The sequence below is a fragment of the Biomphalaria glabrata genome, chromosome 3 (assembly GCF_947242115.1).
Source record: "Biomphalaria glabrata chromosome 3, xgBioGlab47.1, whole genome shotgun sequence".
NCBI lineage: Eukaryota > Metazoa > Mollusca > Gastropoda > Planorbidae > Biomphalaria > Biomphalaria glabrata.
Genome location: NC_074713.1, coordinates 20,844,357 through 20,870,773, shown reverse-complemented (window position 1 = coordinate 20,870,773; position 26,417 = coordinate 20,844,357). Strand labels below are relative to the sequence as shown.

The following is a 26,417-nucleotide window of genomic DNA, read 5'->3' as shown; positions in this document are numbered from 1 at the left end:
AATAAAAAATTTATAAATGATTTTTAATTAATACAAGTACAATTTTTGTTTTTGAAAACCTTGCTCAATACCAAATACTTCAGTTACACAAATAAAGTTTTTAACACACTTTTTTAAAATAAAATTACTTCCTGAGCTACAATTTCTTACATTGCCCACCCTTTCACGTGCTTTTTTATTTTATTTTACAGGACAAGTGCTCTAATATAAAATGAGGATGCTAACATTAAAAAAATAGATATATTTTTCGTATTAATTTTTTTCAATAATTGGGGGAATGGGGGATTTCACCTTGACTCGCCTATTGTAATTTAATATTGAATCAAAAGTCACTGCTTGAAGAACTTTCAATATGCACCTATTATTTGATATCTCTCCATACAAAAATAGTCTGCCCGCTCGTTCAAAAACTAACTGCAGTTTCCATCCATGACTATGGAGCCAAGAAACAAATGAGCTTTTATGAAGTTATTTATTTTTGCAAACCAAACCGTGGCTTATCTTTTAAAGACTGGTACAGAAATATAGGGAATATATTCACTTTTCGTATTATTCCGCCTCTCAACGCAGTAAATCTATTAAAAACAAAATAAAATCTAAACACTCGATAGTCATTGGAACTCGAAAAGAAATCAGGTATATCTATATAGTTCAGTGCAAAATCAACTACACAAGCTAACCAATCACATTCAAGTTAATGCTGTTTATAAAAAAAAAATTAAAAATGTCCCCCTGGAGATGTCAGTAAATATTCTAGATTTCTCGTGTAGTCTGGTCAAAACGTATCGATCTAACGGCATTTGGTAATTGATCTAATCTAGATAATAACTTGTTTTCTTCTTTTTAAAAATTCTGATCCACCTTTATCTGGGTCAAAACTCTCGACAGAATTATTAGATATAGATTTTAATTCAAGGAAGTTTTCAACGAATTAAAAATATAAGAAAAAGTGCAGCAAGTCAAATGTTTAGATTTTAGATCTAGATCATAATCATAGTCAAAATATAATATTGCACGTTAGAACCTGTTTTTCCCAGAGCCGAGTAGAGCTTTTCTAAATGAAAGAATTATTTATGCCTTATGATTTATGTTGACTTGTTGTCTAAATCCGTCGAGAAAACAACAATTTGTCAATTATTCTAATAAGATAAGATTTGGCAGTGTTTTACTAGATTTAACTAGATCTATTCTATGTCTATATTAATTAATAATTTACTACTGTAACCCAACCCTAACTAAGCCTAAGCTGCCTAACACTAAGGCTAAAGCAAAGGGAGTAAAGCGCTAAGGCAATAAGGCTGATAAGGGCTTATTACATAGACTATAATACACTAATAAAACTAATTAGATCTAGAATTATTCAATTCTCTAAGTCTGGACTGGAATACTACCGGTACTAGTACTATTAATACCTTATGATTTAAATTGTAAGTAGAGCTAATATATGATTATAAATATGTATAAATACAATTTATAATAATACCTATAATATAATCCTATAGCCTATATATAGATATTATAGTACATACTAGAAATTATTCTCAGATTGATTAGTGCAGCAATGCATTAATTAGCATCAAGCGAAAATGAAAAAAAAAAATGCATTCCCCAAATGTCTCATTTTGAATGTGCCACTGTTCCCCACAAATTTATTTTAGCATAGTGTTATCTTATGAAAAGGTAATATCAATTTGATTTTATTATTGTAACAGTTTATTTGACCTTTTTGAATGCCCTCCATCCCCACATTACATTTTTTTTTAACCAGTAAACTATCTAGAGCACATGAAAATATTAAATAACATCCACTCCTATCCTCGAAAACACATTTGATAATAGTCAAATAGGTCTGTGAATAACCCCTTACATTCAATCTGACAATAAATTCTAGGCCTATTAGATAGGAAATTTAGATCTAGAGAAGAGACTTGCTACTCTTATCAATATATGCACATGCCTATTATAGTCTTTGTTCTTTAAAAAAAAAAGAAATAGATGTATGTATCTTTTTGATGCTATTAGTTTGTTCTTTATTTCCATTGTATCTAACAGGAAGCAGAATGAAAATACAATATGACTTAATAAAAGGCAAATGTAAAATAAGCTAAATTAGGGGGAAAAATAAAGAAAATTGACTTAAAAAAATATGAAAGTCTCATTTTTTTTTGCTATTTTATTAATGCCTGTGGCTTTTTGGGGAAATAACTGAAAATAAAACATAAATGTTTAATAGAAAACTTGCCTTTTTTTGCGAACTGCTGCATTCAGGGTGCAAATGTATCAAAACTGTTTCTTAGTAAGTACCTCAGAGGTAAAAAAAAATCTGTATGAAATTTCATGAGAATCCATTTGGTAGTTGCTGAATGAATCAGTTACTGGTATTTTATGAAAATATATTTAATAAGATTTTCAAGAAAAGGCAATTACCTGACTTTCTGAAAATACCTTTTTTTTTTACCTTAACATAGAAATTTATCACAATGTCACCTAAACTTATTGCACTGGTTTCATATTATATCATTATGTGTTGTTTTTTTAGACCATGGAGTTTACGGATAGTGAAATACGTGAAGAACTAGCACGCCTTGGTTACAGAGATGTGCCAGATGGAAAACTAACAGAATTTAAAAAAGGTAATTTTGTTTTACTGTTAGTTTTATTTCACGATGACATTATTACTTGAGAACTTTTCTAGTTTCAAATGTCATCTTTTTTGTTTAATATGCACCATTTTTTTCTGCAGATCTCATGAGACTTATCATAACAGAAAGAAGCAAAAGCAACTCTCTGAATAGCAGTGCCGATGCGGATGGGTTTAAAGCTGCAACTAAACAAGGTGCAGAAGATCTATACAAATATAGTTCATCTCTCTAAGAAAAATAAATATAGCTACTTTTTTTTTTTTAGTAAAAGTACATCCTTAAAAGGTTTTTATGTTGTTGTATTTTTTTGTCTTTAAAGATTGTTAATCAAAAGACTGTAATTATGTGAACAGATATTTATTTTTATATTAATACAAAAAGGATTCAGAGGATTAAACTTTAATTGTCAAAATACTTTTTTTAAACCTTGCTTATATTGAGTGAAATTGCATCAATTATTTTGTATCTGGGAGTAGGTTACCATGCTGCCTTTCCAAAAAGAATTTTAAAGAAATAAAAATTCAAAAAATTTGCTCTAGTCTGAATTCCAAGTCATGCCTCCATGGTGAAAGGATGACCTGTTTTGCCACTGAGCTATTCATGTACTTTTAAAAATAGAAGGTTTTATTAGTATATTGATTGGTGTTCACTTGCTGTGCTTGTTTGTCACCCGATGCAGATTTAGTACATTTTTCATAGAAAACAAAATTGATTAATTATCACTAATTGATTAACTGATTAATTTTTTAATTGATTCATGCGTTTTCTTCGACAATGATAAATTATTCATAGGTTCAAATTGGTCAGAGAAAGGGAAGTGGACAAAATAATGTGTAAAAAAATTTGTAACCAGACAGAATGAGTTGATATAAGCATGATAAAATAGTCAGTTAAAAAAAAAAGAGTATAGTGGAAATATGACAAGAACACGAAAGATTACTACGGTAGAGCATAAATAAAATTACCCTCTCCCACCCTTAAAAAAAAACCAAATAAAGGTTGAGGATAAAATGAATAAGTAAGGGGGAAAAAAAGTTTGTCATCTTCTTTTAAATAGATTATGTTCATGTTTTAATATTTGTATTCACAGGAGACTTCGTATATGATAGCACAAAAAAATATGATGAGCCAGCTCATGCTGTGAGTACATAAGTTGATATTGCGTTGATATAAGCTTTATTTTAGGATACGATGGATAAACCATAATTATTTAGGATTTTAAAACATTCCCAAGTCTATCTAATTACTAACTGGTACTTAAGATAAAATGTCGTATTCCCTGACCCTCTTCTCCTCACATATTACTTTCATAAATCCATTGACTTTTGAATTTATGCTCTGTATGGCAGATTTCATTTCATTTTTTTTTTTTTATGATACTTGTTTGTAAATATATAGTTTTCCTTTATATAAAATTATTTTGAAAATCATTCTTTTTTGGTAGGGGTACAGAGAGAACTGGCGCTATAAAGGACATGAAGAGACATCTAAGTATTCTACTGATTATACCTTTGACAAAACAGGGAGAGTGCCAGGAACATACAGTTTGTATGATATCCCAAACAGTTCAAGATCTGAGAACATCTATGGCTATAAATATGACAAAAGCGGTGTAGTTGATGATGGTTACTCTGAAACAGATTCTGAAATAACAAGGCAATTAAAAAGAAAAACAAGCAGGTAGTAAGGATCTAGTATTTCTGTAGTAGTTTACACATTTATGAAATTATGAATAAGACGTTGTGCTCAGTGGCTGTTAAGATGTGATTATAGACTTTAATTAGTACAAAAAGATTTTCCCTCATATTAAATCTCACAAAATTGTAGAATTTTTTCCATAAGTCACCATCTAGTTTGGGGCAGTTTCCATATTTGTTTTCCACAAATGTTAACAAATGAATATTTACCTTCAAAGAATTTGTAAAAACTTATTTTCATATTAACTTTTTTCTTTTTTATTTTCATTGTGATTTCTAATTGAAGACTGGATCTGTGACACATACTTTAATCATTATATATATATATATATATATATATCATTTCTTAAATATACTATGTGACTTTTTTTCAAATGTGAATAGAAAAACCTCAGATGGAAGTCGAGTTGTAGATGAGTCTTCAAGTTCTACTGGAGTCGGTAGGTCCTGAAATTATTATTTTTTCTTTTTTGTGTACTACAGGCTTTGTAGTTGTATAATGTAGCTGTGGTATGATCATAAATGCTGTTAAATGTTGTGTAATGATAATTGGGGATTTTCATGAGAAAGTAAACATCAAATTGAACTTCACTGTTGTCTTAAAAAAATGAGCTACAAAGAACTTTAGATTTAGAAAATTAGATTCTGCATTGCTACAAAATTCACACAAATGATCATGTAACTTAAAAAAAAAAACATTGCTTATCAACACATTATTCTGTACTCTGGATACACCTAAAAGCTTGGTATTTCTGTGTTGTTTTTTTTTCAGCCATAGATACAAATTTTTAGTAATGAAAAAATGTACTTTATAATTTAGCTTCATTTTCTTTTAATGAATATTACATCTTTATCTCAGAATTATCAATAATTTTGACTTTCTGAGGTAGATTTTTCTATGGGTAGTTGAGTATGCAGTTATATTTTATACATTGAATGAGATCCTAACAAGATTTACGAGTCATAATGGGTATTTGACTGGACAAGATCTTGATATCCAGTCTGTCTCAGGTTTGAGTTTTGGTGGGGGCACTAAAATTTGTTCTATAAATAGTTAAGAAAGTAAATAAGTCTCTGAGTTCAACAATCTCCCAATAAACTAACCTTGTTAGTTGCATAACAAATATACCACAGAAATAAGTAAACTTGTCATCTGCCATAAGGAGGGCTAGGTTTTCAAGCAGAACTAATTGGAAAAAAAAAATGTACGCTCTCTCTCATTCCTTTTTTTTCTGTAAGCATACATTTAGTGTTGAAGAATTGATATTTTTTGTTACATTAATATTATAAATATGTTTTATTTTTATATTATAGCAGACCTCTATGATATTTATGAAAAAGTCAAGAACTTGGCAATGAGAGATTGTGAGTGTGGCAAAAGTAGACCCACTTCATCTGCTACTGAGGTGAATAGCTCTTTTTTTTTTTTTACTATATAAATTGTCTAATTTATTAAGAGATATTTTAATATCATCTTAATTATATTAAAATTCAATAATATTTTTATTTTTGCAGCCACCTTATCGTATTAAAGGAGTCAACAAAAACCCATCAGGTACTTCATGCTGTCATAAATACAGTTCTAAAGCACTTTCTTTTTTTCCTTTTGATGCTCAGCTGTTTGCTAATGTGTGCAAAAAAACTAATAGACAAATAGTCTAGCATCATGTTGTCTAATTTTGTTTTCTTATTGCCTTGCACTTTTAAGATTCATGTTTTTATTTTTTTTAATTTAGAAAAATAGTTCTCAGCCAATAGACTTTGCAAAGTCTTCTTTGGCATTCCATTTTCATGAGTATGTAAAAATACATTAAAAGTTTTCTTGACTCCATGTAGATGCCTGTATACCAGGAGTGGGCAAATTACGCCCCGCGGGCCACATGCTGCCCGCCGGAGTGTTTTAAGCGGCCCGCGGACACCTACAGAAATTAGGTGTGACCACAGTATATAATGCATATACAAATATATGAAAATATTTCTAAATACCTCTATAAATTATTGAAACTGTCTAATTATAAAAAGTTTTAAGTAAATGATGTTTATTCTTATTGGATGTACTTCAATACACTCAGTCTCAGGTGGTAAGTGTAACACCGAAGGAGCTCGATCTTTGACTGAAAAAAAAACTTTTTTCATAAAGAATATCCCAACCATAAACTTTAAACAGGAAAGTTTGCACAAAGCTGAATAAAAATTTCAATATAATTTGAGCATACAGATCTTAATAATGTAACTAATTAGTATTTGGGGACTTAACCACAGGCAGTTCAGTTCCGAAAAATACTTGAAGATTTAGAAACAAAATATTCTGATGGTTGAAATATTAGTGCATGTTAAATCTTTTAAAACAAGTCTTTCCCATTTCTCAAGACAAGCCAGTAAAAAGAGGCTTTGTCATTTTCCTTTGCTGAATGGTGAAACTATTTCTAGTAATAATAATAATAAGGCCTCTCTTCGAGTTCAAAGATTAATGAGGAATTCAGTCTTTCCCTTGGCTATGCAGACCCAGCTGTGGCCTACATATTTTGCTTCATCTATCACAGGCATGACTATTGTCCGCTGGTGGTCGATTTAGATTTTCTTTTCGCTGTCTACGCCTGTCATCAGCAGCGGATTTTCCTTTGGTCTCAAATATGTATCCCGTGGCCTTTGCAAGTTAGAGAAACTATTTCTAGTGAAATGGTTAAAAGTACAAGATTCCTTAATTTTGGAATTTATAAAAGCAATTTTTAAGACCTCAAGCACCAGTTTTCAATACCATCAGCTCATCATTTAGCACAGAAACTGATTCTGCTCCAGAGGGCATAACTCCAAGCAAATTATGACCTGAAAGAGAAGTTCCAGTCATTTCTTCCGCTGGAGTTTTAGGATGCCAGAAGCTGTATTACCACACTTTAAAAAACTTAGCTGCTAAACTTTTACATTATTTGGATACAAATACACATGTGAATAAGTACTGTTTGTGGAGACTAAGCAAGTGTAATCACAGGTCGATGCTGACTGACTTTAATTTAGCAGCAGTCACAAGGATAACAGCTAGCAAGCTTGTTTCACTGTACGGGAACGTTACACACGAGTGTAAACAGTTAAATACTTCACATTGTGTACAACTGTGCATTTGTGAAATGTTGTGATGTAAAAAAAACAATAGCAAATTTTTTCAATCGTAAAATTGGTTGTAATTTGTCAATTGGTAGTGTGAAAATGGAAAAGTCAATGTAATTTACTGTATAAATCTGAACTAAAATACATTATACACAGTTAGCGTATTTTTCAAACCTGTAAATACACAAATTATATGCAGCCCCCCATTCCCAAATTTTTCTTGATGCTGCCCCCGATACAAAAAGGTTGCCCACCCCTGCTGTATACCAATGCATAATATAACTGAAACACAGACTTTAATGTGTTTTTATTTTCTAACATTGTTCATGTTTTTTGTCTATATTTTTATTTTATGGAATGCAGTTATTAAAGTAGGAGATGCTCCCAATCCCAGGAGTTCAGCTCGAATGGCCCCTAACAAACGCTACCATATGTACAGGCAGTTATGGAAGGTGCAGCCCCCTATTGGCGATGACATCAGGCGCAATGTCAGGAATGAAGTGCACACTAGGATGCTCCAAAAAGAAGATATAAAGGTCTGCAAAAGTTGATCTTTTTTTTTTTTTTTTAAATTTTAGTTTCATGTGGGGTCTGCTTAATTTGAATTGGTATGCAATAAAGAGTGAGTTTGAATTACAGTTCAATAAGGAAATAACTGATTAATATATCTACAAAATTGCTTCCCTTTTCATAGAAATATTGCATTCCACTTCAACTTTCTTAAAAGAATTTTGTTGTTGTCAAGTGCTGCAGCAATGCTTTTTATTGTTTCAATTGCAAGAGGTTTGTAATTTCTCTTCAAAGGATTCTGACTTGAAGAACTGTGTGTGTGGGAGAATTTTTTGTCTAACATACTTTAAATGGCATGCACACAATACAAAGTTAGAAATTGATTGATAGCTGTTTGATGACTGCTGATGTGGTAAAGGTGGATTAAAAAGCACCCGGATAATGTACTCTGTTTTGTGTGTGCCTAGTTTTTTTTTTTTTGTTATTATAAATCAGGCATAAATTAACTACTTGAAATAAACTCCTTTTTAAAAAAAAAATATGGACAATGAGGGGGGAAAAAAAGTAATGAAGCCAATTCTAATTAAGCAGAACTTGAGATTTATGTGAGTTCCATTCCACTGTATAAGTATACCTCACATAATAAACTTGTTCTTCTTGTACTGTACAGTATAATAAATACAGTGTGATATTTAACTCAAGTGATCAACGTCTTTACAATTTATTGGATTTTTCATGAGACACAAGTAACTTGTCACTCTTACTAGTTTCTGGAACAGTATTAATGACAGACATACAAGTGGGTGTATACTATCTGACCTTAGCATAGTTAGCAAGTTAGAATGTAGGAGTGTTTATGTTTGAATGAGTAATGTGTTAGAAACATGTTGGATGTGTGGCTAATTAGCAAAATCTGCTTGGCTATTAAAGGGCTCAAGTTTGAGCCCCTTACTCTAGCAGATTTGTGTTTTCTGATCTCCTAAAAGCAGCATGGAAACATTCTCCCATTTACTTCATCCTCACACTGGTCCACAAAAGAGATTGGACCATAACACACTGAGCTTGCTATAAGCATGAAAGTTGTGCTTTCAGAATTTAAAATACAAAAAATGTGTAGACTTATGAGCTATATAAAAGCTAATAGTTTAATCAGAAAGTTAGTTGCTTAACTATGTGTCATTGAGTTGCTTAACTATAAGTCATTGAGTTGCTTAACTATGAGTCTTTGAGTTGCTTTGTGAAAGAAAGAAAACATGTAAACATTACAGGTACATTTTTAGAGCATTTAACTATGTCATTGAAGTAGTGTACTTCAAGCCATGTTCAATTGATGCTGGAGTTGAATTTTTTTCATCATGACTTGAGGTGCTACTTGCCTAACTTTGTTTAAGTTTTTCTCCAAATAGTCTTAAAAAAGATATTGTAAAATTACACTGTACCATATATATTAGTCTTACAAAATATTTTTTTTCCTACAAAAAAACTTTTTCTTCTGTTTTCAGGTTTATCAAAAGACCTATATTCCAAATTCATATGTTGTACCCACTGAGAAGCCACGCTATGATCTGCGTTGGCAAGTACGTAAAGCTAATGCTATGTATGAAATGCCACCTCATGGATTTTACCATGAAGTGTAACATTCTTTATGAAACCAAAGGAAAAAACATACAAACGCTTGTGGCACTTAATTGCAACACTTTACCGTCCATTAAATTCCAAAATGATTGATTGACTTTCTCACATAAGAACTGATAATTGCTTTTCATCAGAACAAAAGACATTCAAGAAAATGTACAATTTCAAGGGAGGACAAAACTGTCATTAATTAGTCAATTAGAAGTTACACTATGGAACAGCATGTTAATACTAGAAAAAAAAAGTTTAAAAAAAAATGTGCAAAACTAGAAAGACACCATGGGATTTTTAACATACAATTTCTATCACCAAACTGTCTTCAAAACATGAAAGGCTAGTGGCATAACCTAATGGTTAGCAGTTGTTTTTTGCTCATTTGGAGAAACCGATTGGAGGGGGGCAGGGGGAAGAGGATACTGATTAGAAGTTGTGTTATAGATTTAGAGTTAGTTGTCTGAGGTCCATGTCATATTTGTTGAGAACCATCCTTGCAGAAATTGATGATGAATTTATTCTGTAAGTGAAGTGCAGTCTATGCTATTGAAATTGTTTCCTGCTTAAGTTTTGAACAAAAGTGGAGCATTGTTCTATATGAGACTGATTTTAATACAAATGTTTTATTATGTAAATCAATTAATTCTGTTTCTACTTTTATTATATTTAACAAATTATTTTTACAAAATAGTCTTTTTTTTTTGTAGACTGCATAAAGTTTTTACAAAATATGTTGATGATTTAATTATTCTTATATCAGGATTTGACCTACTTCTCTTTGTACATAATTGCTGCTAATAAAATTACCATTTTGCATATCTTAAAAACATTCATTTTGTTGGTTCATTTTGTAAGTCAATCAAATGTTCATTTTGTGTCATTGTTAACTCAATTTATTCACAATATTATTTTACAAACTTTTAGCTCAAATTTAAGTCTATTGAGGTACAGTGTCCATTGCTGAAAACATTATAGGCATTTAGAGTATCTCTCTTTTCTACAGAGAGTTTAGGAAGCTTTTACATGTTTAATACTAAGAAGTTTGGTTAACAGGTGTATTCATATGACATTTTTGGATAAAGAGAACATCTGATTTAGTTTTTAACTCAATTTTAACTCAAGTTTAAAAGATGAACCAAAATGAAAATAAAATGTAGTCAAGCATATGACACAAATTTTTGGAAATCTAAGCAACCAATATTGAGACTAGGAGTAATTAATAGCTACACTTCAACATTCAAATCTATCTGTAAAAGCTTTCAAGGACATTCTGTATTTTATTAAGATAAAATCACACTACGGATCAAAAGATAACTGCTGCATTGAAACAACTGTATAGAAAATAAATGAATATAGGTAACCCTGCCAGACCTAGTCAAAACAGAGGATGTTTGGGCCACAAAGTCTTCCTCATCTACAAAACAAACAAAAAACAGACAATGTAATACAGGGTTAGGGTTAACTTATCTTTCCAATGTTGTTCTCTATCCAGGCAGAAAAGAAATGAGCTGTGCTGGTGTAAAAACGCGGAACATAGAAAAGGGCAGTGATTTCTTTATTTGTAGCTGATGAAGGCCCAGTGATTTCTTTATTTGTAGCTGATGAAGGCCCAAAAGTCCTTTGTTTGTAATGGCTCTAGGAAGGGTTACCTACATTTATGTTTATTGCCTTTTCTATATGATCAAAAGATGTCACACCTTGTATCAACTGTCATCTAACTTGTATCAACTGTCATCTAACTAGTATCAACTGTCATCTAACTAGTATCAACTGTCATCTAACTAGATCTAGTCTAAAATCTTCTTTTAAATTGTCACATTTTGATTGCATTTTATTCAATGTGTGAGTATGAAATAAAACCATATCTTTGGTGTCAGGTTCTTCAGTCAATTAATTTGAAAGTACAGTATTACAACAAAATGGTTTTCATCATGTCAATGAAATGAATGCATCATTTTATTAGAATCATTTATGTTAGAACTGAGTATTTATGATATGAACATAAAATCATTTATAATCCACACTTCATATTTCTCAATACATATACATTACAATTTATACTGCACTTATTAGAAAGTTGTACAACCATTATCTTAAATCTCATTCCCCTTTGTTTATACTAATGCTTAAGAGGTTACAAACATAATGCCTCTACTATAATACTCTTCTATGCACTAAAAGCACAAATTTTCATTGTCATCTTCAAAGCAGACAAAAGAAAATAAGTTAGCTATTTTAAAACAAGTTTGGGCACTTGTGTTTACTAGATGTCTATTCAAAAGATGTGCTGATATGTACTGATATTAAGACTGCTTTATTGATCCTTATTGGAAATTTGTCGTGATTACAACAGACAGCTTTCTCATTTTAGCATATTAGTTTTTTTAAAAACACTTTAAACAAATTAGACTTCAGTTTTGTCAATTTTTAGATGATAACTTTAATGCTGGTTTAAAACAACTCATTAGAGTACAATACTTAATTTATAAATTTACTGAACTATTAAAACTCAACAAGTGAAGAAACATTATAAAAACAATTTATTTGTGTTCTTTTAAAACTCTAAAGGCTTTGTGAAAGATTTGTACATAGTGCTGTCCACTTTGGGCCTTGTGCGGAAATCTTCAGGTCTGAGTTTATTGACATACTTGGTTTCCACAGCAGTTGTGTGAAGTTCTTCTAGAAGCTTCCCTTCGATTCTTTCCAAAGCAGCAAGTGTCAGCACCAAGGTTTCATGTTTCAACATAGAGAAAACATTTAAACCTACAAAGTAGACCAACATAGAGAAAACATTTAAACCTAGGAAGTAGACCAACATAGAGAAAAAATTTAAACCTACGAAGTAGACCAACATAGAGAAAACATTTAAACCTATGAAGTAGACCAACATAGAGAAAACATTTAAACCTACAAAGTAGACCAACATAGAGAAAACATTTAAACCTATGAAGTAGACCAACATAGAGAAAATATTTAAACCTATGAAGTAGACCAACATAGAGAAAATATTTAAACCTATGAAGTAGACCAACATAGAGAAAAAATTTAAACCTACAAAGTAGACCAACATAGAGAAAACATTTAAACCTACAAAGTAGACCAATATATAGAAAAAAATTAAACCTACAAAGTAGACCAACATAGAGAAAACATTTAAACCTATGAAGTAGACCAACATAGAGAAAACATTTAAACCTATGAAGTAGACCAACATAGAGAAAACATTTAAACCTATGAAGTAGACCAACATAGATAAAATATTTAAACCTAAGAAGTAGACCAACATAGAGAAAATATTTAAACCTAGGAAGTAGACCAACATAGAGAAAGTATTTAAACCTACAAAGTAGACCAACATAGAGAAAATATTTAAACCTATGAAGTAGACCAACATAGATAAAATATTGTAACTTAAGTAGACCAACATAGAGAAAACATTTAAACCTATGAAGTAGACCAACATAGAGAAAGTATTTAAACCTACAAAGTAGACCAACATAGAGAAAACATTTAAACCTATGAAGTAGACCAACATAGAGAAAATATTTAAACCTATGAAGTAGACCACCATAGAGAAAACATTTAAACCTATGAAGTAGACCAACATAGAGAAAATATTTAAAACCTATGAAGTAGACCAACATATAGAAAATATTTAAACCTATGAAGTAGACCAACATAGAGAAAACATTTAAACATGGTAAGTAGACCCTCTTGTTTTTGTTTTCACAACATTAAGACATTCACTCCTATAGAGACAGAATGTAGAGTTAACAGTTTATTCCTTATACAGAAGGTCATGTGATAAAATGTGTCAATGGTCGCCAATAAGAAACCAAAGAGCTCTCCTTGTCTGTTACAGAATGAGAATTTATTGTAGTAAAAATAAAATATATATATTTTTTTTTTCCTTCAATTTTTTTGAATAAAAGGGCAGATAATGCAGTGTATAAGGGTAACCATAGAAATGGGAGTTTTATGAGTTTTTGTTTTGTTTGTTCTCTAGTTATTGAAAGTATACAATTTTGAAACTAGATTTATTGTTCTATTTTTTTGTGTGAATTAATTTCATTTTCTCTTTTCTAAGGAGTTAAAGCGACTTTTGAATTTACAGAAAATAGGAGTGAATGGGTTAACAGAATAGAATATAGAAACACACACATTAAATTGAAAAGTTGACTAGGTTTACATTAATGTAAGCCATTTAGCAAATACAAGTACTCACCATAAGCGGGCATAAGATTAAAACCACGAATCTGGTGCACTGCTTCAGATATTTTCTCGGGCATGACATCAGAACTGAAATGAAGAAGAGGTCAGCAGCAAAATTAAATCTTTTGCTGGTAAAGTTCTTTTAAAATAATATAAAAAAAAAATAAATTTAAAGTAACTAAGCACAGCTATGCAATGTATTTGGTAACATATTTTATATTCAGATTTAGTCAAAAAGTTAACGCCATAAAAGAATGTCTTAACAATTAGACACTTACTCATCCACAAAAAGAATTGAATGTCCCCAAAATCTGACGTCTGCCATTTCTGAGAGAAACTGTTCAACAAAGTAGAATATGTAAATGTCTCACCATAGACTGTATTTTATACACTAATTCACTCATTGAAAATATTTTTAAAATTATCTTTTCAAAAATTACAGAAAGGATGACAAAAAAGCAAAAAGGAGTTAAATTTGTAGTCCATTTTTAGATTTGCATTAAATTTACAAAAAAAGAAAAGTTCAATAGAGGTCAGCAATTCAGAAATGGGCTCTTATTGACTTACGTCTGGATCAGCTGTGGGTATGTCAAAGTTATCCACTATCACCAGGTCATTCTGGAGAAACACAAAACAATTAGGCAAACATCAAGTTAGAAGACATTAGAGCATTAAACTCATCCAAAGTTACAAACATGACAATAGGGAAAAAGATGTCGTATAATAAAGAAGGTCAAATGTAAGCTTTTTTTCGTTATTAATAAATTTGATAGAAGTTAGTTGTATAGTAAAGTGATTTTATATTAGCTGAAGTCAGTGCAGTAGTTTATGAGAAAAGCTGGAATTTTCTTTCACTGAGTTTGATTATATTAAACTCTTAATAGAAATAATTTCAACACTGCATTTCTTCAATGCATTACTAATAATCTGTGGGTGTAGGCTAAGTGAGAGACAGCTACAACTTTTATAATAAACATCGTAACTCTCTTAACTGAAATACAAGAACATGCCTAAGTGAACACCCAAGGGTGAATTGAGAGACAGCTACAACTTGTATAAAAACATTGCAACTCTCTAAACTAAAATACAACAATGTGTCACAGTCAACAACTGAGGTTGCATACTGTGCTCCTCAAGATCAAATAATTTTTCTTCTTTTAACCTTTGAGTGGTCATCTGGTGCATGTTTAAAGCGGCTTGGTAGCTCTAAGAGTCTACCAACCCTAACTAGATATCAGCCTTGTCCTGTTCCTACCATTTGTACAATGAATGACAATAATTATCTGTATTACTAAATAACAAAGACACACTCGTAGATAAGGTACAAGGAAGAAAAGTCTCACCTGTGTATATTTGCATGTGAGTGCTACTCTCAATCCCGTAGCTCTCTGTGATCGAGGAAGCATAAAAAAATAATTGATGGGGCCTCTTGGACCAAAAGCTTTAGCTCCTATTAACACAAAACAATTTAAAAAAGGTTAATTCGGAGAAAAGCAAAACAAGAAAACTATAAACAAAACACAAAAAACAAGATTACAAAAGACAGTTTGTGTGGAAACACAAACTCAAAATCGGCCCCCAAAGTAAAATCTTTTACATAATTCAGATAATCCTTCAGAGTTGAAGATAGTTTACTTCCTAGTCCAAACCTCCCGCAGGACGACAGGGGATGGGAGCAGGCAGGGTTTGAACCTTCGATCGTCGATAAATCCAAACGACAGTCCAGCGCGCAAACCGCACGACCAGTGGTCCACCCAGGTAGGCTTCAATATTTTCAGAAAGAACATCCGAATGAAATTATATCAAAGACAAATGAGAGATAAGAATGGAGAAAGAAGGTTAACAGATCTTGTGTAGTGCCCCAACCGTCCCGCAGATCAAAGGATACGTGAAAGTGAATGTAAAGTTAGATGTGAACCTGGCCTAACTAGTTTGTGGTCTATAGGGCAGATGATGTAAAGTTCATCTGTTTTGTGGCCTACGGTTAACGAGGGTTTCATGTAGCCAGCACAACGACCAACCACCTTTGCTTTTCCCCAACTAATGTCAGGTACCCATTAGAGCTGGGTAGACTCAGAAGTTGAAAATCCCAGTCTTCACCAGGATTCGAACCCGGGACCCTCGGTTCGAACTAAATAAGTTAATTGTTTTGAAAAGGCTCAAACTCATATTCGAATCCTCAAAAAAAAAAAAAAAAAAAAAAAAATCCGCTATATAGAAAAAAATGTTCACGAAAATGATGTTTATAAGATTACTATTCGTCTTAAATTAGGTTTAACATATAATGCATACTAATTAGCTTTTTCTTTTAAAAAACTGCTTGCATAATTGATTTTAAAAATTAGAATTTTTGCTTTCAGGAAAAAAAAAAGTAGCCGTTGCATCAGAACTTTGAATGGTCTAAAATATTGTGATGTCGGATTTTCAATATCTCTTCTAGTTTACGAGATATAAACAGGACGGACGGACAGACGGACAGACATTTCGCACAAAACTAATAGCGTCTTTTCCCCTTTCGGGGGCCGCTAAAAAAACAGTTTTCAGGACATTAATATTAGTACTCTTCTTTTTTTCAATATTGGAAAAGAAAAATGATTTACCTTGAATGAATAATGGCGACCTAATACTTCCAGCTCTAGCTTTTCCTAGACCTTTCTGTGGCCAAGGCTTTCTTCCACCTCCTGGCATTTCTGCACGACTGGGTTCAAAATTATAATTCTGAATATTGAGAAATTAATTTATAAGTAGGAAATCTTGAACATAACTACTTCAACAATCGAAAAATGTTTTGATTTAAATACTAAATTATATACTTACATATATATAGCCTGTTAGAATTATAATGACTTGTACCATGTTATATAACAATAATACACATAGAAATAAATCATTGACAAGCCATCTAAGATTAACTTGTTTACTTACAATGTATCTGTACATTTTTTGCCAATGAACATTCTTATGAAGAAGATCAACCCTGAATAGAGCATCTGGTTATTAGTTGATACAGAAACACTTTTTAAAATGATCTAAGAATTAAAAATTTCAATTGAATAATTATTTAATTTATAATTGTTTACTAATTGATTCCAAATTTTATTTTCAAAATGACAAATAATTAAAATTATTACTCTCTTTGGATAAGTATTAACTAGATTTTAAAGAGTCACTTTGAAAAAATAAAAACAAGTGCTTACAAAAAAATTTTAACACATTTGAAATTATGCTGTCCATAGAAAAAGCCTGGAAATGAAAATGGTGTATTCTGTGTGTTCTAAAAGGTCTGTTAGGCCTAGAAAAATTGGAGATTACCACACTAAAAGTTAATCACAGTAATCTGCCCTTCATTTACACTTTGATATTTAAAATCCTGTTTATGTTCTTTAAGAAATAAAATACAGCAAGAATGACTGAGCGATACAAAGAACGCTAAAAAAAACAAAAAACACATGAAAATAAAAGGAGGAAATTGGGAGATATTTTGAAATAAAAAGACAAAATAAACTATGTCAAGGCTGTGATATTGAAGAGGCCTGTTGCCAACTAAATAATACAAATTACTTTGAACTGCAAGCAAAAGGGCTTAGAAATTTGATTCTTCAGTGCTGAAAATTGTAAAAAAAATATTCTAAGGTTTATTAAAATACTTTGCTTTTTAATACTTTTGTAAAAGTTAAGTAAAGTTTCCCTTTCAGACCTTGTGGTAAAGGTCATCTGTTTCTGAGGCCTACGGTTAATGAGGGTGTTATGTGGCCAGCACAACGACCAACCACCTTTACTTTTCCCCAACTAATGTCAGGTACCCTTTAGAGATGGGTGGACACAGAGGCGCCCAAAGATCCCATAATTAAAAATCCCAGTCTTCACCAGGATTCAAACCCTGAATCTTTATAAAGTATATATCAGAATCCCAGCACAAGACTAAGGAGTCAAATGTCTAACCACCTGACCATCCTTCTCTTTACATTTCCTGCAAAAAAATCTAATTACTCCAGCTGTACTGTAATGTATAGCAAAAAGCAATGACAAATGCCCAGTCAATCAACCAGCAGCCTTCAACAATAAAGTAGGGCCTACTTAGATCAGAGTTCAAGAGCATTCCAATTTCAGAACTGTAATGAAATGATAACGACTAGAATACCAATAACATGGCTTTATTCGACAAAATTAGACTACAGTAAACAGTGAATGAAACCAGCACGTCTAGCATACCACTGATGCAGCCTATACACACACACACACACTGGACATGAAACACACACAATGGCCATGACCTTCAGACACGCTGGACGCAGGCAGAAAATCAACTCAGTTACACTACAATCACCCCGCCTAAAAGTTATAGGAACATAAACATGTAAATAATAGTGAAGGACAGCGATATAATAGGCCTTAGTATCCCTACAGAATACTTACAGAGTTACTCTATTGAAAAGCATTGTATAACTATAAACAAACACGTTATACACTATAAATTATCAGTCCCTAAGTGTCATATTATGCATACAAATATTAAGACCAGTTGTCTTGAATAATAATGTAATAAGTAATACAATACAAAAAGTCTAACTAGAAAAGCTATACACTATAAAATGATCAGTTCAAAGTGTGTCATATTAAGCCTACAATTACTGAGTTAGAACTTGTGATATGGAAAAATAATTAAATAAATGTTAGACCTTATAATTAGGTCTGCTTGTTCTTGGTCTTAGGTTATATCTACCAGGACCAATACTGCCGTCGTTTGGAGTTGGTGACATCGGCGGCTCTCTAACTGGAGACTCAGCCCCTGTATTTACTTCTTCTTGATGTCCATTTTCCCCTTGTTGTACATGTGTGTTAGGAGCAGCCATTGGTTTTATAGTCACATGGTCAGTAGGCACCTGCATCTGTGTTATAGGGTTTGTCTCCGGCTCAAAGTCTTCATGTTCCATATGTTGATACACCTCTGATTCTCCCTCTCTTGGAGCGGGGGCCAAATGTCGCAATGACACTGTTTCTTCTCTTCCATCAGGAAGTCTTACAATGGCATACTTTGGGTTGCATGTAATTAAGTCCACAGCTATTGTACCATGTTCATATTTTGATGCACGGACTCCCTTTTTTAACAACACTTTTCCTGGTTGAGCTAACCATGTCGGGAGTGATTTGCCGAAGGTGGACCTGCGATAGAACTTGAATATTCTCTCGTGAGGTGTCTCGTTTGTAGCGGTACAGAGCAGAGAACGAAGAGAGTGCAGGGCTTGGTTTAACGCCTGCTCCCATTTGGAAACCGGGAGTCCTTGAGTTTTTAAGGCCAGAGTTATAGCTTTCCATAATGACCCGTTTAGCCTTTCTACTTGAGAGTTCCCTCTGGGATTATAAGGGGTCGTCCTGCTTGTGGCCACCCCTCTCTCGTGTAAAAATTCCTGCACCTCTCTTGACATGAATGAGGTACCTCTATCAGAGTGTACATAGTCAGGCATTCCGAATAGTCCAAATAAATTCTCTAGACATCTGATTACTGTTGAAGCTGACATAGAATAGGCGTATGCAAACGGGAATCTTGAAAATTCGTCAACTATGGTTAGCAGGTATGTGTTCCGAGATGTAGAAGGGAGCGGTCCTTTGAAGTCCATACTTAGTCTCTGGAAAGGCTGCATCGCCTTAATTAGAGTTCCATTAGAATTACTGAAATATCTGGGTTTTACTTCGGCACAGATTCTGCACTGGTTGACAACCAGCCTAACATCTTCACAAGAGAAAGGTAAGTTTTTCGCTCGCACTAAATGCCATAGTCTTGTTACTCCTTGATGACACAGAGAGTCATGGAGCAGTTTCAATTCATTTCGACTCATAGCTGACACACACCCGTTTCTAGAAAACGTATCAGCCGCTACATTGTGTTTGCCTGGTCTATACAAGACATCGTAGTGGAAACAGCTCAGTTCCAGTCTCCACCTTTGAATTTTCTCATTCTTTATTTTCCCTTTGCTCTGTTTGTCATACATGAAGGCCACAGAGCGTTGATCCGTGACAAGGGTAAAGCGATTTCCTACTAAGTAGTGGTGCCATTTCCTTAAAGATTCTACAATGGCGTAGGCTTCTTTTTCTATAGCTGAGTGCCGCCTTTCACTTTTAGAGAGTGTTCTTGAAAAGAACGCCACGGGGCGGCCATCCTGGTTGAGGGTGGCAGCTATTGCAACATCCGAAGCGTCTGTTTCAACCGTCAGAGGTCGAGTATAGTCGATGGTGAAGATGGCAGCTTTCTCCAGCTCCTGCTTTAATTCGTTAAGGGCTGTCTTTACTGTTTCTGAAAGAGGGAACGACGTGTTATTTGCCAAAACATTTATTTTGTTAGAAAAATTTGGGATCCACTGTGAGTAGTACGCCAACATGCCCACGATCCGTTTTTGTGAGCGCATATCATGAGGGGGAGGAAGGTTTCTTAAAGCCTGGAATCTTTCAGGGTCTGGCTTGAGAAGGCCTTTAGAAATTTCGTATCCCAATAGGCAAACTTTGTCAGTGGCTATCGTACTTTTGTCTTCATTAAATGTGATCCCATACTTTCTAGAAGCATCTAGAAATCTTTGCATATTCTCATCGTGCGACTCTTGATCATGACCACATACCGTTACATTGTCCACGTATGCAAAGGTGTCCTGCAACTTTTCATTCTCAATAATTTGATTTATTGTTCTCTGAAAGCATGCAACTCCGTTGGTAACACCGAAAGGGATGCGACAGAACTGGTATAGAGTTTGCCACATGCCTCAAATGCAGTAAACGGCCTTTCCTCAGTCTTGATTGGTATTTGATGGTAGGCACTTTTGAGGTCTAGAGTACTAAAAACGGAATAGTTGGATATCCGTTCTACCAGTTCATCGACTCGGGGCATTGGGTATGCATCCAGTAAGGTGAAGCGATTTATTGTTTGACTGTAATCAATGACCATCCTTCTTTTATGTCTCTCGTTTGTTGTCACAAGCACCTGTGCTCTCCAGGGAGACTTTGAATGATTTTGTCCGAGAGGAGTTTTCTAACTTCGGACTCAATAAATTTGTTATCACCTATTGAGTGCTTTCGGGACTTAGTAGCCACCGGTCTGCAGTCAGAAGTTAGATTACTGAATAGGCTCGGTGTTTCGACTCGTGCTGCTTTAAGACCACAGATGTGTAGAGGATTGCGTTTTCCTCCGTACGGTATGGTCAATTCCTTATGAAGACTTATAAAGTCTACACCAAGGATTACATCCGAGCACAATCCAGCAAGTAGAGAAAGTTTGACCTTTTTGTAGTGTTCTCCCTTGTACTGGACATCGGCAAATGTATGTCCTAATGTCTTTTCAGAAAGATGTGTAGTGGCCATGAATATTCTGTTTGTAGACGGACGTACTGGCCATTTATTTCTCTTGACGATGGCTTCTGATATGTAGCTTTCACAGCTGCCAGTGTCTATGAGAGCTTGCAGCAGCAACCCGTTGACGTTCACTTGGGCCTTAGACTGTGTAAGCCCAGAGAAATGCGTTGATGACAAGGTACATGGAGTTATTACACTGGTCAGTGATATTTTGCCGTCAGCTTTGTTGGCTGTTGTTTTACTTGATTTACAAACAGTTTGGAAGTGTCCCTTTTTACCGCACTGATGACATAATGCATTTCGAGCAGGGCATTCAGTCCTAGAGTGTCTCCTCCTACCACAAAAGTAGCATAGCGACTTAATGGCATTTAATTCCTGGTCTTCGTTAGAAATGTATGTTTCTAGATGGGAGCTAGTTGGTGTTTTCATTGCCCCACAGGAGATTTCGTTCGTTGAATTGTAAGCCTGAGCATGCGTTGTGGCTGTTTCTAACACTCTAGCTTCGTCAAAAGCGCTTTGTAGAGTAAGAGATGTCTTTTCCAGTAACCTCTGTCTAATAGTGTTGGATGCCAGACCAGTTATGAAGGCGTCTCTAATGCAAATGTCTCTGTGCTGTTCAGCAGTTACTTCTTTAAAGTCACAGTCCCGGGCCAGGCTTCGCAACTTTAGCATAAAGGACTCTACCGTTTGGCCCAGCTGCTGTTTACATGTAGCAACCAAATGTCTAGCAAAAATGTCATTCTTTACCTTAATATAAGTAGTCTTGAGTGTGTCTATGGCCATCGAATAGGACGATACATCACTGATGAGCATATAAACCGTAGCAGATACGTGATTCTTCAACAACTTTAGTTTAAAGTCTTCGTTTATATCCTTGATGGACGAAAGAAAATTCTGAAATGTGTCATACCAGTGAGTCCATTTTTCTGAGGCCAGAGGAGCATTAGGATCAATGTCCAACTCTTTCGGTCTGAGTAATTTATCCATTGTAAATTAAGGAATCCAACACTAATCCAGATACATAATTTTGTCGAATAAATTGTAATGAAATGATAACGACTAGAATACCAATAACATGGCTTTATTCGACAAAATTAGACTACAGTAAACAGTGAATGAAACCAGCACGTCTAGCATACCACTGATGCAGCCTATACACACACACATACTGGACATGAAACACACACAATGGCCATGACCTTCAGACACGCTGGACGCACGCAGAAAATCAACTCAGTTACACTACAAGAACACTTGATGTGGTTGCATATTAATGCCTCAACATTAGTCAACATTTCCACAAAACTCACCTAGGATAAGTGGCAAAGATATCTGGATGCAGGTCAAGCAGTCCCAACTTTTTGCTCTCAATAGAAGACATCGAATCCAACCATGCTAGACGTGGGTGAGTATGGTCAACAGGAAACTTTAATGACCTTGACAATATTTGAGGACCTTCTTTGGTTTCTACAGGGGCTATTAAAAAAAAAGTAATCACTCAAAAAATGAATTAACTAAATATAGGTTACATATTTTAAATAGATTAATAGTAAATTTAGTCATTAACAGCTGCCTTAGAAGAAATGGCTAGATGTAACGGCTAAGACACTCATTTTAAAAAGCAGCCTTTGGTAGAGTCCTGTTAAAGCATAAACATTAGGGTAGGATAAATAGGGCATGATCAGCTTCACCAGACATTGTTTAGAAGTAAAAACCTTATTGATCTACTCATCCAAGAAGAGAACAGTGAACAAAATTACACTTGGAACCAGCTAAAATTAAGGCACAGAACAGAATTCTGGTGATGTTTTGATGAACAAGAAGTATGTCAAAAGGAATGACTGGCAGTCAATTAGGATGACAATAATTAAATTTATAGAGCGCTGTTAACAAACATAATGTAGACTCAAGACATTGTGATAACATTATTGTATATAATTCACATGTTATTCTGTAGCCTTGTAGACTATTGGGTTCTGATGACATGTTTCTTTCTCTTCTGTATCTTGATTCTTTATCATGCTCCATTTTTTCCCTAAAAGAAGCTCTCATGACCTTATGCCATGCCATATACCTACTACTGGAGATTTTTTAAACAGGTTTTCAGGAAATGAAGAGCCCAGTCAACATTCCTCTCCTATAATATATCAGTACTTCTCCAGTCAACATTCCTCTATCTTATATCAGTACTTCCCTAGTCAACATTCCTCTATCTTATATCAGTACTTCTCCAGTCAACATTCCTCTATCTTATATCAGTACTTCCTTAGTCAACATTCCTCTATCTTATATCAGTACTTCCCTAGTCAACATTCATCTATCTTATATCAGTACTTCTCCAGTCAACATTCCTCTATCTTATATCAGTACTTCCCTAGTCAACATTCCTCTCCTATCTTATATCAGTACTTTCCCAGTCAACATTCCTCTCCTATCAAACATCAGTTCTTCCCTAGAAAAGCTGTCTGCCTAGAACTTTTTTTAGCCACTTATGTGAGATTTGATATTGTCTTAAAAAAAAAAAAAAAAAAAAAAATCACACACACAACCTGCATTCTGTTCTGAAGATGAACTAACAGGTGTAGTGACTTCTTGAAGTCTACAAGAACTTGAAGAGAATTCCTGTAAATTAAAAAAATAAAATGTCTTGAGATTACTACTAAAATGTTTTGTTTTATTAATGTAATGTGCTAGTCACTAAATTAAGTTCTGACATTCCAATAATATTAATCAACATTTGAAAGCCAAAGAGCAAGTTATATTGTTAGGAGCACATGAGACACTTTTAATCCTACGCCAACACAGGACCACAAGTCACAGATTATGAGAACTTTAATCCTGTTACAATAATAATGTCAATAATATCCTCATTCACAGTAAGCCAATTTTTATCTCTCTTTCTCTTTCAACACGCATTCACACAATTCCACACTCATGCTACGCTGTGCACGTAACATATATAATATTCACTTAAAAATTATTTTTCTTAGGCTGATGTCATGTTTGAATAGAAAAATCTGTTAAGTGCTTGCAGAGTGGATTGGAAGTCTGTAATGCCAACAATATTTGATGGTTCTTGTATTTCTTCATATAGTTGTTTTCGACTGTCTGTGATGCTATGGTAATTGCATCAATTTCGGCTTGGAAGTTTGAGCAGTAATCACCACAGGTTGCACTTATTTCAAAGTGTTTATATTTGGGGAAGACCAGGATGGCAAGAAGACCAGTATTGATGATGACTTTGAAGCCTGATCCATTGGTTTATATATGGATAGCTGTTTTTTTATAGCTTTCAATTGTTTCAAGCATGCATACTTTGAGCTCCAGCGGATTTGATTCTTTTGTTAGGGTATTATTTAATAAAAAATGTGTTTTAATGGTTGGTTTTTTGTGGTTAAGTCGAGGATTTATCTTTGAAAATCTGGTAATTTTTTCTATGTTATTGGGTAGATGGTGTTTTAATGGTAGTTCATCAGTAAGTTGGATCAGAGTCCTTTGCTTTTTTGGTTTTTCCTATTTCTTTGTGTCAGTAGTTTATTAGGAAGGTCATCCTCCAGCCTTCTGTATCTCACAATAGCTTCTAGTGCTGCTCTGTTGTGCCTTTACTTAAGAGGTTCAATATTGGAGTCAATTTCACAGGCTGCTGTAGAGTAGTTCTCATACCTCCACTGATTAGACACAAGACTTGGTTTTGGATTGTTTCAAATGATGTTTTTCTGGCAGCTATTTGTATGAAGAGACAGTTATCCATGACAGATCTGATATCAAGCTTAAGATCTTTTTCGGCTCCCCAAGATGTTCCTAGGTGTTTTACTATCTTTGTGATGCCGTTTCTTTAAATATGCCATAAAATGTTTTAAAGACTGTCTTTGGTCTAATTTTACACCTAGATATGTTGGATTTTCTTCTTTATTTATTGGCTGTGAGTCAATTTCTACGATGAGGTTTCTTTTTGCATTGTGTTGATGGGACACATCAAGACGTAGTTTCTTTTTGCTTTGTGTTGATGGGACACATCAACCTAATAATGCAACCCATCTAGGAGAAGGAAAACTCTGACTCCTAACCTTTAATTTATGGTGATACTCCCCAGTGTGGGGATCGGGGTCCTGGAAATGACAGAGTAATAATAACCCCACTGCCTTTCCACTTTTTCACTTAGGCGAATATTAGGGGACCTTACCCCCCTATAGGTGGTTTTTGACGAAGGTCTGGATTGCACTACTAATATGTCTCAATATAGGATGTAAACCCATCATGATGAATTTTTTTTTGGAACTGGTAAATGTGATAGTGTGAAGGGCATACCCAGGGCACATTCCACTTTAAGTTTTCCACTGCAAAATAATTTTATTTGGAGAGCTCTGTGAATGGTGGAGAATGGATCAATGGCCAACCCCACCTTGACATTATCCCATGGATATTCCAGTTACAGTTAGATCAGATTAGATCTTCTCTTACATCAGCATTGGCACTGGAGCAACACATATGATACATGACCGAAAACTTCCTTAATATGTTAATATGTATTAATATAAAAAAGCCTGAGGAAACACTAACAACCAGCCTAGACACTAAATGCCAGGAAAGCAAAAGAAAAATGCATACTATACATTACAATGATACAGGAATATTTAAGACATTAAAGTTTAAGTAATAAATCAAAAGTGCACCCATATGATATGGATATGATTATATGGCATAAAATGATATATCTCTGTTTCAGTGTTTGTTAACCCTGTTTTACTCACGACTAGACACCACTAGAGTCAGACTAGAGTACAGTAAGAGTCTAGACTACTCTAGACTGTCACTAGACTAGATCTAAAAATCTAAATTTAAATGAAGTAAATGATTAGATAAAGATACTTTGCTGATTAGTAAATCAGTAATTTTTAAAAATATATTTAAATAGTTTGAAGTAATTGAAGTGACAGTCTAAATCTAATGACTCTAAAACTCTAATCGAGTCTGTCAAGTAGTGTCAAGTGAGTCTGTCTGAGTCTGACTAAGCACTGAACTTGAACACATGTAATTTTGACAAGACTACATTTTATAAAGAATAATGCTCACCCGCAATTTTATTTTACAATAAAGCCCTTGTCTTGCAACAAGCTTCATATATTTAGAAACAGCCATAATAAAGAGCTCTAATTCTAATGTTTCGAGTGAAAATTGACATTCACAAATCCTACAAGACAGCCATTATTCTTAAGATTAACAGAATAGCCTCCCTTTAAATTATAAATCACTAGACTATATATATTTCTATACCTAGATACCA

General features: G+C 33.7%; 2 protein-coding genes across 4 annotated transcripts; one reads left to right on the top strand and one right to left on the bottom strand.

The window, feature by feature from the left end:
- The first annotated feature begins 680 nt into the window (after nucleotides 1-680).
- Nucleotides 681-10,412, top strand: LOC106056910 (centriolar and ciliogenesis-associated protein HYLS1-like). 3 transcript variants are annotated; one of them, XM_013213841.2, is made up of 10 exons: nucleotides 681-803; nucleotides 2,540-2,633; nucleotides 2,744-2,836; nucleotides 3,733-3,782; nucleotides 4,087-4,322; nucleotides 4,724-4,779; nucleotides 5,657-5,745; nucleotides 5,855-5,894; nucleotides 7,808-7,980; nucleotides 9,457-10,412. In XM_013213841.2, exons 2-10 carry the CDS (start codon nucleotides 2,543-2,545, stop codon nucleotides 9,589-9,591), a joined length of 963 nt encoding a protein of 320 aa, XP_013069295.2. In that variant the 5' UTR covers nucleotides 681-803; nucleotides 2,540-2,542; the 3' UTR covers nucleotides 9,592-10,412. The 3 variants fall into 3 exon arrangements, with proteins under 3 accessions (XP_013069295.2, XP_013069292.2, XP_055879903.1); XM_013213838.2 differs by having other exon boundaries at nucleotides 5,654-5,745; XM_056023928.1 differs by lacking the exon at nucleotides 681-803 and adding an exon at nucleotides 1,322-1,427 and having other exon boundaries at nucleotides 5,654-5,745.
- A 1,693-nt stretch (nucleotides 10,413-12,105) lies between these two features.
- Nucleotides 12,106-26,367, bottom strand: LOC106056908 (39S ribosomal protein L4, mitochondrial-like). The gene is made up of 10 exons (XM_056023927.1): nucleotides 26,207-26,367; nucleotides 23,683-23,755; nucleotides 22,444-22,609; nucleotides 16,721-16,772; nucleotides 16,396-16,513; nucleotides 15,139-15,245; nucleotides 14,363-14,413; nucleotides 14,074-14,132; nucleotides 13,809-13,882; nucleotides 12,106-12,346 (listed from the first exon to the last, which is right to left on the bottom strand). The coding sequence occupies exons 1-10, from the start codon at nucleotides 26,270-26,272 to the stop codon at nucleotides 12,138-12,140; spliced, it is 975 nt and encodes a 324-aa protein (XP_055879902.1). The 5' UTR covers nucleotides 26,273-26,367; the 3' UTR covers nucleotides 12,106-12,137.
- Between the last annotated feature and the right edge of the window lie 50 nt (nucleotides 26,368-26,417).